General features: G+C 30.8%; 1 protein-coding gene across 1 annotated transcript; it reads right to left on the bottom strand.

Annotated features, from left to right (window-relative positions):
* On the bottom strand, positions 1-4,011 carry LOC137821841 (AP2-like ethylene-responsive transcription factor ANT). Its single transcript, XM_068626616.1, has 9 exons — positions 2,994-4,011; positions 2,217-2,865; positions 2,011-2,093; positions 1,842-1,850; positions 1,661-1,749; positions 1,514-1,587; positions 1,373-1,423; positions 1,189-1,265; positions 1-809 (listed from the first exon to the last, which is right to left on the bottom strand). The coding sequence occupies exons 1-9, from the start codon at positions 3,259-3,261 to the stop codon at positions 136-138; spliced, it is 1,974 nt and encodes a 657-aa protein (XP_068482717.1). The 5' UTR covers positions 3,262-4,011; the 3' UTR covers positions 1-135.
* Positions 4,012-12,030: the final 8,019 nt, after the last annotated feature.

Here is a 12,030-nt window from a genome sequence, read left to right as displayed (position 1 = left end):
TTTAAAATGCAAATATATAACTTTAAATTTAGACGACGAAAATAAAACAAAACGAAAATAGGATAAAAGAAAAAAAAAGGTGCAATTTAGCCAGCAACACAGCATAATGTGAAAACTGAAACGGGTCTATCTTTCTTAAGTATCAGTCCAAGCAGCAAAAACTGGCAAGTGAGACAAAGAAATAGCAGGAGGTGGCCTCATTTGAACCGTTGGTGAGGGTAACCAAGATGTAACACTGGTACTAATGGGGTTCACAATCTTTGTTTCCATTGGGGGCTTTGGAAACAGAAGCGAGGGACCCGTTTTCTCAGGACTAGCCTCTCTTGAGCTGCTCAAACTTGTTACCAGCGAGGACGCGTTTGAAAAATGAGTCCCAATTTTGCTACACATGTCCACCGAATCAATCCCAATGAGATCTTGTAGGGCCCCAGAGAATGCACTGTTTCTATAATTTCCGCAGTTCATCAGTTTTTGCTCACTGCCATTTGACTGTTGCTGCTGTGAAGGGTGATTCAACAAAACCATTTTCCACTCAGAATCGTTTTCATTGTTGTTTCTGCCTTGAACCATTTCCTCGTTGCTCTGACTTGTCACCACACCCTTGTTATTTTTTTCGATATTGTACTCACTGCCCTCGTTTCTTGGATCATTATCTTTATTTCTCCTTGCAAGCTCACCAGCGAGAAGGTTAATACTGCCCATGATTCTCTCCACATCGTATCTTGATATGTCGAAGTTCGTGACTGCATTTGCGCCGCGAAATTTGATTGCGGCTACATCGTATGCTTCTGCTGCTTCCTCCTGAGTGCCTAAAAGAAAAAATAAACATTTTTAATTTAAATTTTTAAAAATGGAAAGGGCCATTTCAAAAATTTGAACTTTCCTTAAAACATATTCTTGTCAAGATACCCTTTATCCCTCTCTATCATATTTTATCAGCCTTAAAGAAAAAGTGGCACGTTGCATTCAAAGTTGCGCTATGGTCAGCCTTATAAAAGCACTAATAGTCACTGGTGTTTGGGAAAAGAGAGATTACTACATAAATCAAATAAATGCCTTATGAAGTTACTTTTCTTAACTAGCTACAAGCTTAAAACTACACCAAAATAGCAGTAATCACATTTTTACTATACAAATGTTAGGATAAGACCCCTATCAATTAGGAATTGACAGTAATTTAGGACTTACTGAATGTCCCAAGGTATAGGTCCTTGTTCCCAGCAACTCTACCTATCCTTGCTTGCCATCTTCCATGTTGGTGGTGCCTACATTGTATTAAAAAAACTAACTTAACTTGATTTTTCCAAACAGAATGTCACTGATCCTAATGAAAAATAAAAAGGAGGGTGGGGGTCAAGAGAACCACACGAACCTTGTGACCCCTCGGTATATTGAAGCACCCCTTGAAAATCCACTGCTTTTTCTGCAAAGCAAACAAATATTCTGTTATCATGATTATCATATAATAATTGGTAGCTTTTGCGCACATAATTGTTAATTATTCGATGTGTACCTTCTTAAGTGTGCAACATATTCTTGCCTGCTCATGTTCTTCATTTCTTCAAGTTCAACTTGGTAATTTTCAATCTGCCAAAGTGAACAAAAATAATGGGATTCCGAGGAACACAAGATTCGAATGAAGCAGAAAAACGAAATATACCGAAAAGTTTATATGCGTTGAAGGTCCCCAGTACTTAAGAGCCGCGAGATCATACGCTCTTGCAGCTTTCTCTTCCATATCGTAACCCCCTAAGATCAAAAATAAAATTGACCACGTTAAAATTAGAAACATGGTAGCAAGAGTGTTGAAAACGCAAAGCTATAAGTGGGTGAGGACTTACCCAAATATACTGCAACATGCAAAAATCGATTTAATCGTCATGGACAAAGACCAAAACATTACACAAGTTAGTGAGCACATGTCAGATTAGGGACCAAAAACTTTAATGGAGAAGAATACTTCCAAAAAAATAATAAAAATGTCAACCACTACTATTCTTTTTCACTAACCTTGCCTTCCTTTCCTAGTCTGCCCTTCCTTCTTGCAACTATTATCCCACAAATGTGCTTCATACCTACCAGTCCATCTATGCCTATTGGAAAACAATCACAGAGATTCAATTAACAATATTTATTATAAAAAAAAAGTAATAGACTAGACGAAGAAAACAAATTCGGTAAAAAAATACACAAATGAAGAAAGATTCAAAACTGACCTTGTGACACCTCTATACTGAGAGGTTCTCTGCCCAAATGTGTCAATAGATTTCCTGTGCACCGGTTGCTTTTGACCCTTTACATGCCCTCTCTTCTTTGCATCCACAGCCACAGAATCTGTCACAGAAGGTGCAGTGACACAACTAGACTGAGAACCGGGACTCATCGATAAACTCAGTGACTGTAACTCGCCACACCCCACAGTTCCAAGAGACATGCCACTTCTCTCATTCCCCATTCCACAGTTCATTTGCTGCTCCAAAATCTGCTGTTGAGTTGAATATTCCCTTGTAGCCACCCAGTTTTTCAAACTATTTTCTGTCATTTGAGGCATTAGGGAGCTGCAAACTGAAGCGTGGGCTTCCTTCGTTGCTTCTTCCTCCAACTGTGCTTGATACATCCCGTGGCAACCACCAAGTCCTGAGTAATAAGGGTGCGTTTGGACGTTCATATGCCCTTGTTGCCTGAAGGGTTCTGAGAGAGTGTCTCTGTTGGGTTGAGCCTGAGCATTTTGGGTGCTATAATAGATGCTGTCTAGACTCAGGGCCATTGCATTTGCCCCTCTCTCGTGGCTCCCATATTCGTGACTTCCCATAGTTGCACCACCAAGGAAGTCCTCCAATTTAGGCGTAGAATTTGGCACCATAACTTCAATAACGTAACCAAAGTCGCAAGGTAGTAGTTGTTAAAGTAATATTCTTGACAAAAAAAATAACTTCACAAATATTATCTTATAGAGACAAAAAAACTAATTAAAAATATAAACGAGAGCCAACCTTCTGATTGTGATCTATTGAGAGCTTCCAAGATACAAAGTGACCCATCTGACTTAATAGGCATAACGGTAAGAGGAGAATGGAAGTTACCATTTGCCCCGACACCGTAACAGATTCCTGAGCTGGAAATGTGAGGAGAGGACATGTAGAAGGTTGTCGGAACAGTGGCTGCTGAAGTAACCTCCATTTTCATGTGGGGTGAGAGAGAGAACCCCAACCAGTTATGATTGTTTCCATCATCAGTACTACTCTCATCCATGCCCTTCATCTTCGTGCTTTTTGTATTCTTTCTTTTTGGTTACCCGAAAAGGTTTGGAATGGCTACACTATGAGGAAGAAGTGGACGGCAATCATTGCTTGGCAAATAAAATAATAATCATGTTGAACGAAGAAAAACTTGGCTGCTGTTTTGTTGTCTTGCTACAGCAATGCAAAGTTTTTTCCTCCTCTACCAACCACCGAACTCATCCTTGTATGCGCTCACCACAAATCTGGCTCTCTCCGAACACAACAAAACTGGTCTCTTTAAACTAAGCAAAAAGAATGAATTCTCAGCAAACGAAGATTGGGGAGCACCCACTTCATTCCATAGGGATCTGCGAAAATATCAATGAGAAAGACCAAGTCTTTTGGTTTACCTCCACACAAAACTCTCTCTCTTCTTTTTCCTAAAAACTCTTTCTAGTTCTACAAGTTACTATTACCACTCTTCCTCGTTAAACCCTATCTTAAACCCCGCATGAGGGCGGAATAGCGAGAATCTCGAGAATATTGAAGGGAAAGGAAAGAGATGGGAATGTAAATGTGAGGAAGATATAACTATTTTGGTCAGGCTCTGAACGTGTCTGTGCGTATGAGCGTTGGAAACTTGAAAGCGTGTGAAGAGGTAGCTATGTAGCTGAATCTAGTGAGCATGACATGAAATGGGCACTAGAGTGGGAAGTGGGAAAGGATTCAGAATTCAGAACTCGGATAACCAAAAACTCATAGCAAAACCCTTTTATTTACCATTTTAATTTTCACTGTGACAGACAAGGTAGCTAGAGATAGATTTGACAGGAAGGACCTATCTGCCCATGCAGTCACTTCACACAGTACAATAACTCTAATTTCAAAAATCCTTTTTATTTTAATAAACAAATAGTGGTGTAGTTTGGTTTTAATTTTCCTTTCTTTTTGTTGGGTGGAAAGCTTTGAATGAAAAATGAGAAAATGATAATAATAATAATAATGGAAGCAAAAGGACACATTAGTGATACAGTGTTTGAGTGACAGGGTGAATGGGTAACAACCCATCGCCCACTGTGGATATGGACAAAGAGAGGTTTATTTGTGGGTCATTTCATCTGACCTCTCTGCTCACTATGCCATCCTTCTTTCTTCCACCCCAACCCCGCCACTTCTCAATGTCAAAATTCGCACAACTAATCACAAACGCAAACACTTTTCCCATTCTCACTTTACATCAACATTTCTATACCTATTACTTCACAAACCCACCTTACCAAACATCAACATTTCAATTTTCAAAATTAACTTATATAATCCATTCTGTACGTTAATATTATATATAATTAACTATATTCTGTCACACTAATCAATTAATATCTAATTAAATTTATTCTGTCACACTAATCAAACTCTTTATTTACTCTCAAAAGAACACTCCAATTTCCATTCTCCTATTTTTATAAAACAAATAAAACTTAGATCAAATTTTTTTTTTTTAAATTACTGCACTAAATTGAATTAACAAAATGTAGAAACAATTAAGAATAATGTAATTATACTTTAAAACAATGTTTTGATTTATAACATAAAAAAAATTGTAAGAAAGAAATTGAGTAAAATATATAAATACTTTATATTTATATAAAGTAAAAAATGTCATTGTTGTTAAGTGCTTTTAACTATTTTTTCACAATAATTATAGTATAAGATTATACACGTATTAACAACAATGCTAACTATTTTACAATTTGAAATAGTTTTATTAAATTAATTTTAATCTATTCATAAATAATATTATTTTGAATAATAAAAAAAAGTAATTAATATGATAACGCATTAGGACAAAAGAAGGAATGTTTCACAGTCAATTATTCCGGAACCTTTTTATAACTAAAACTATAGTAATTTAATGATGAAATATAGTTAAAATTCTAGAATAAATTTGTAAATTACATGGAATACACTATAGTCCAAAAGGAAAACACATCTCCATAAAAAATACTATTTAAATAAACATCTAAAAAATTATTGATTATATTTTTTTTAATATTCCGAGACAAATATTTTTTTCTTTTCAAATCAATTGAATTAAACATTATATTGAGAATACTCATTACATTAAAACATGTCTAATCTTTTATACTGTGTTTGATTGAGTGTATGTATTCTTTAAGTGGATTTAGAGGTTGAGAAATTAGTGTTATTGTTTACTTTGGTATATTTGCAGGAGAATGAATAAGCACTTCCCTAAACTCAAAAGAAAAAGTAGAAAGTTTGGACAAAGTAGTGTATTTATATTTTTCACTATGAATGTGTACATGGATGCTTCATATAATTTGGTGGTCAATGTTGAAAAATAAAATGTTAAGATTTTATTTATTTTTGGTTCATATAATTGTTGTTCTAATCAATTCAACTTTGCAACATTATTTAAAAAAGGGTGATGTGTTAAGCAGTGTCTCAAGTCTTTGACTTAATGGTGAAGGTCAAGATCAAGAATCAAAACAAATATTGTTGGATTTTGAATACACAAAGTTACCCATAGAATTGTTAATATAACAATTTGAAATGTATATTATAAGTGAAGAATGAAGAAAAAAATTCAAACATTGCAAAAACCAGGTTATATGATAGGTGTATGTAGGTTAAGCTTATGGACAAAGCAATGAAACTTGTGTGTTGTAGGACTGCACCATGAAAGTAAGTTTAAAGAAGAGAATAAGAAAATAAATCTTTATATGTTAGTTGAGTGTGTCTGATGCATGAGGTTTTATTAAGGTTGTCTTTGTTTTGGAGTTGGTGCTTTGGATGGTAAAACAAGATAGATTTTATGTGTTCATAGCTTCAACTTGGTTGAGCTTCAACTTGGTTGATAGATGGTGGGAAGATTTTTTTTATGGTTTTAGTTTCGTTGGTAGATAGTGTATGAAAGAACTCTTTATGATTTGAGCTTCACTAGTAAAAGGTGTATAAAATAGTAACTTATAATCTATTATACATGATGTATAGTCGATTATGAGACATCTTCTAATCAATTAAATGATTTCTCATAATAAATTATGTATTCATGCGTAATAGATTATAGACTTTCTTTGATACACCTTTTACTAGTATATTGTTTTAATATTAATATGTTACACTAAATAAGTGTCATGGTACATAGTAAATAATACATAGTACACTTGCTTATAATAAAATGATGTATATATAATCTCATTGTATGTTTAAAAAATATGAAAAAATTGTTATTGTTAATGATGATTTTCCTCTTTAATTACAAATTTCAAACACAAATATATAAATGTATGTATAAACTTTTACATACAAACATTTATCTTTATTTTAATTCAAAATTTTCACAATTTTAAGATATGGATATTTCATTAAATAAATCAATTATCCAATTAAACTTTGTTTACAATTCGGTCACATCAATTATATGATTTACAAACTTTATATTCAAATCTATTGACTTCCACACTTTTAAACAACATCAAATTTCACTCTCTTCCTCTCACTCTATACATTTTTCACTCTCACCCTCATCCGAACAAAATCGTCATTATTTGTTTGAATGATGAATGATTAAAAAGTTAATAAAAAATATAAATAGGATAAAAATAAGTATTTAAATTGTTTCTCTCTAAAATAATGTTAGGTCCAAACGAAAGAAAAGTGAATATATACTATAAATTTGTATTAATTATTACATTTACAATTTCAAAATAAGTTATTCATACCATTTTAATTTTTAATGATTCTTATATTTTGTTATCTTTCTCTTTCGAAAACTCTAACTACTTTCTAGTTGGATTGTTTTAGTATCTCGATCTTTTATTTATTACCTTACTTCTCACATTTCTCATACCATTAAAAACTTATTTTATTTTTTTAATGCGATTCTTTCACACTCATTTATCTTTTTAATCAATATCCTAAAGAAACCAATTGGAATACTCTCCTTTGTTTACACATAAAAGAAAGTAAGAATAGTGAAAAGATCTCAAGATTTTACACCAATTCCATGACAAAAATATTAACTGTTTTTTTTTATCAAATAAACTCAATTAAACTGTTCAAGAAATTTGTAAGGAGTTAAAAAATAACTTTAGAGTAAAAGTTATATATTTTAAATGATAGCGTAAATATTTTATTATTAAAATAAAAGAGTTTATAAATAGAAAATTAGTTATTTTTTATTTTAAAAAAACTATCATCTCTCTAAACCTTTTATTTTCTTTTTTCTCATTCCTCTCTAAAATTCTAACCTCCTCGCTCATTGGTTTGGCGATCAGAGTCTAGCATTAGACTCCTAACACTAAAGACTACAAAACTGTTTAATCAGAATTTATGATATAGTAAATTCACTTTTGTTATTCTCTTTGAGTTAAAATTTGAATTTATAGGTTTGTCTCAGTCTAAAATTTTGCATGTGACTCTTTTAGATTCAGGGTTTAGTATCTGTTAATTTAGAGTATTAGTGATATAGTTATATTTTTTATTAGGACTTTGTGGTGCATGTCAAGCTACCCTTTAGCTTGTGATAGGTTTGTTCTTAGTGAGCATCTGTTCAAACTCATGTAAGCTAAGCTAGATTTAAAATTTCAAGAGAACCTTACACTATAAAATTTGGATGTGGGGTGACATGGTAACCAATGTCAAATTGTCTTGCATGATCTTCTTGTTTATATTAAAATTTGATTGAGATATGAATGTGAAATTGTAGATATGATAGATTTTGTAGAATATGTATAGGTTTTGATTTGAATGAGTTAATGAATGCATTTGAATAGTTTGTTAAATTATTTAAAATGTAATATTTAATGAGAATTGATTGTTTGATTTTAGGTGATTTTAGTTTAAGAAGAATATATATGTTTAGCATTACAAAATATGCTATATCATATGAAGAAACCTTTTCAAAAAAAAAAATCTAAACTTTATATACATTTTAAACATAGCCTCAAAATATTTTATGGTGTATAATAATAATATTAGTCGTATTTACTTACATATACTAATTGTTAGAAAAATTTGAAGGATAAAAGAACATTTTAAAGATAAATATACTTTATAAAGAAGATTATTTAATGATAACAAGTTTGCGTATGTATTAAAATTAATCACAAACTCGTCACAAAAATGGAATTCACTTTCTTTATTTTACATTTTTTCTCAAAGACAAATGTAAAAAAAAGTAAAAAAACAAAACGATTCGATTTCATGAGGAAATTCAAGATGAAAATGGCGACTCATTCGAGGAACAAAGCAAGTGTCGAAACTTAATAAATTATAACATATATTGATTGCTTAAGTTACATAATTCTAAAAAAAATAATTATTTAAAAAAACTAAAATGTTCTGCCAGTACATTACTATATCTTCGTTTTAGGAAAAAAAAAAGCGAAAAAATATATAAAATGAGTTTTTAAGTGATTTGATAAAAGAAACATAAAGTAAAAGGTGATTGCTATTTCTTTTCGTTTTTTATTTCCTTACTGTTCCGTCCAAAACTAAAAAGAACATAAATTTATTTGAAACAAATATATGTTTTCGTTCCTTCCGTCGTGGTGCAATGATCGAACAATTAATAGTTACATGGTTTTTTTTTATCTCTTTGGTGAGTTCTGAAGTGTTCTTTCTAATTGTAATTTTCTAGATAAGAATTTGGGTAACAGTCTTTTAAAATAAAAGTTTGGTCTTATCAAGTACTTACATAGTAGTTATCTACCAAGTGAACTTTAAGCCTAACTCAATCCCACAAAATTCCTTCATGTTGAGTCTGTAAACTCGTGCGTGGGACTATATATTATGGGTGGTCCGATAGCGGGTGGCACGATAGGTCCAAATACTTACTAGGATAAGTTCGAAATGACTCTGATACCATATTACGAAGTGGACTTTAAGTCTAACTCAACCCCACAAAACCGGCTCATTTCAAGGTTTGCACTCATTATATATAATGAAAGACTCTAATCTCTAATCTCTAGTCGATGTGAGATCTCCGTCATATGCCAAAATGCTAAACTAACCGGGAAATTATTTACTTTTTCCGTTTGTCTCAGTGTGTGTAGTCAACACCTACTTCAGACAAAAAAGTGGAAAAGTAGGTCTCTGATAAAGCTCCGAAATATTCCAGGAATGATGAGCAGAAGGTCCCCAAAACAAATTTTAGATGCAAAGTGTTTTAATGCTAAAGTTGCATTTCAATTACACGCGTTTTGGTTTATTCTCTATAAAGTTAAACAAAAAAGAACTAAGTATGTCATTACTCACAAAAAAATAAAAACTATAATGTTTTACTCTAAAATATTCCTTTTTACAAATTTTTTTAACGGAATTATATAAATAAATTTATTAAATAGAAATTTATCAGTGACGCAAAATCTTTTTTCAAACTAAAAGTAGATGCACGTTCAGTTTAGTTTCAACACATGGTTTGCAATAACTCTGGACACACATAGAATCACATACACTTTACACCTGACCTTTTTTTGCATATGTCTTAAATTTACGTTTGCCCAGAACAATACCATTAACTTATGCATGAATAATGAAATACCAGTTCCACCTTATAAAAGCTCTGTTTTTTAACATATTAACAACTCATTGGGAAAAAAAATGATATCATTGCTCTTGAATCTTAAATTAAGCCTTTTGAGTCTCATTACATACTTGTATTTTCTTAAGATATGACGTGAACTTTTCACTTTATGTTTGTATTTTTTTTTTCATTTATGTGTGTGATTACATTTTATAAATGAATAATTATAGTTAACTCGAAAGTGCTACATAAATTTAATTAAATCCCGTGTTTTATATCATAACATGAAACTACTCCTATTTTTAGTTAAATTAAAAAATAAATTTGGAATTTCCTTAAATACCTATTTTAATTATATTTCTATTGAACTTTTTGAAAAATTATATAGTCATATTCTTATATTCTATTATATTTTGAAACTTTAAACTTAATTATGAATTTGAAGTCTAACTAATCTTACAAAATTTATTTATATTGAACTCTGAAACATAATATTAGATATTGTCCAATATTAAGTGCTATGGTCAAAGCATATCTTTTCCATGTTTTATTTCCAGTTAAGCTTTATTGCCGCGAAGGACCAAATAATGGTGTGTTTGTATGCACCGCATATTTCCCATGCTAGTACAACGTTTTTTGCTCGCATTGTTTTGCATGAAAGTTTTTTGTTTCATGGTCATGGAGACAAATTTTCAAAGGGGAATGATTTCGGTTTGAAAGGTAAGTTCCAATTTGCGAGGGAAAGAAAATAATAGTAATAATAATAGAGAAAGAGAAAAACAAAATTAGGGTATGTGCGTGAGCACAGATATGGGAATGATTCTTTGTGCTATTATAACCAAATCATCACCAAATCCATGAGAAATAAACTCACCCTTCTCTCTTTCTCTTTCTCTCACTTTTGCTACAACCCTTTTGCAAAGCGCTTTACCGTGCTGTGGCATCGCAATTCATTTCTCTTCTTTCACTTTCACCAACCTTTTCAATTTGCAGCAAATGTGGTAGACTTGGTAGGTTGTGCCACACTCCTGCATTCCTGTAATTTCATTCACACCCTTTAAGACTACTTTGGTCCTTTCTTTGTCTTCATCAAAATACGAAAAAGATAAACAAAATGGAAGGACAAAAAGATGCCACCATCAAAATATCCTTTTCTTCTTCTTCTTTTATATATATTGCACATAAAATAGAAATACACAGAAAAATTGGTTTGTGCAATAATCATAATTTAATATAACTCTTTCTATTAAGCAAAATATCTTTTATTCATCTAAGTGATAAAAAAAGAATAATAACACAAACTTTGTAGATAGAAAAGACAAAAAGAAATATATGACCACGATTATATAATGTACTTCTAATACTTGTTTGGAAAATGCTTACTTTTATGAGAAGTTTTTTTTTTTAAAACTTCTCCTAAATAAAATTATTCAATAAATTACACTCATAATACCGTACTTTCATCACGTATTTCTACGTTATTTTTTAATTTTGTTTAAAAATATCACACTAACTAGCAATCCTTAATTTCAACGATGATTATGTAAAAATTATTAAATATAAAAAAGAATACTCATTCACTAAAAGAAAATTATAAAATAGAAACCAATTTTTAAAAACTAAAATAATTAGTTGGAATAGTAACTAAATTGGAGACTATTTTAAAAACTAAATAAAAAATTAGTTTTTATTATTATTAAATAATTTATAAATTGGTATCTAATTAGCAACCAAAATTTTAGAAACCAAATTTAGAAACTAAATAATTGGTAGTTAAAACTTTGATGGCTAATTAGATATCAATTTAGAAACTATTTAAAAATAATAGAAACTAATTTAAAAACCAATTTTTTATTTAGTTTCTAAAATGGTCTCTAATTTAGTTACTATTACAACTAATTATTTTGGTCTCTCAAAATTGGTTTCTATTTCATGATTTTCTTGTAGTGATTTTCATCTTTTAACCTAAGTCATATTATAATTGGGACCTAAGTCATATTATAATTGGGATAAGTCTAGGTTTTTTGAAACATGTGCAAGACCAATTTTTTTTTGATAAATTCTTAATTTAGAGTTTGTAAAAGAATCGGGATTTTGATATTGATTTGGCTTTCTTAAAAGTTCTTATTCTAAAAGTAAATTTGTAACAGATTCTGATATAAAATAGTAAATCTAAAAAGAAAATTCAGAAAAATGGTTTTAGAATTAAAATGTTATTTGGCGACCCTATTTAAATATATAACCACATAAAAATTTTATTTA

This window comes from Phaseolus vulgaris, chromosome 9 (assembly GCF_000499845.2).
Source record: "Phaseolus vulgaris cultivar G19833 chromosome 9, P. vulgaris v2.0, whole genome shotgun sequence".
In the NCBI taxonomy this organism is placed as follows: Eukaryota; Viridiplantae; Streptophyta; class Magnoliopsida; order Fabales; family Fabaceae; genus Phaseolus; species Phaseolus vulgaris.
Note: the sequence above shows the minus strand (reverse complement) of the source record. Positions and strands in the feature narration are given on the sequence as shown.

Excerpts from the sequence above, each read along its gene's own strand:
- LOC137821841 (XM_068626616.1), bottom strand. The coding sequence starts at position 3,261 with ATGAAGGGCATGGATGAGAGTAGTACTGATGATGGAAACAATCATAAC. Across the intron at positions 2,866-2,993 it reads CAATAGATCACAATCAGAAG|TTATGGTGCCAAATTCTACG; the intron begins GTTGGCTCTCGT and ends ACGTTATTGAAG. Across the intron at positions 2,094-2,216 it reads CAGTATAGAGGTGTCACAAG|GCATAGATGGACTGGTAGGT; the intron begins GTCAGTTTTGAA and ends GTTTTCCAATAG.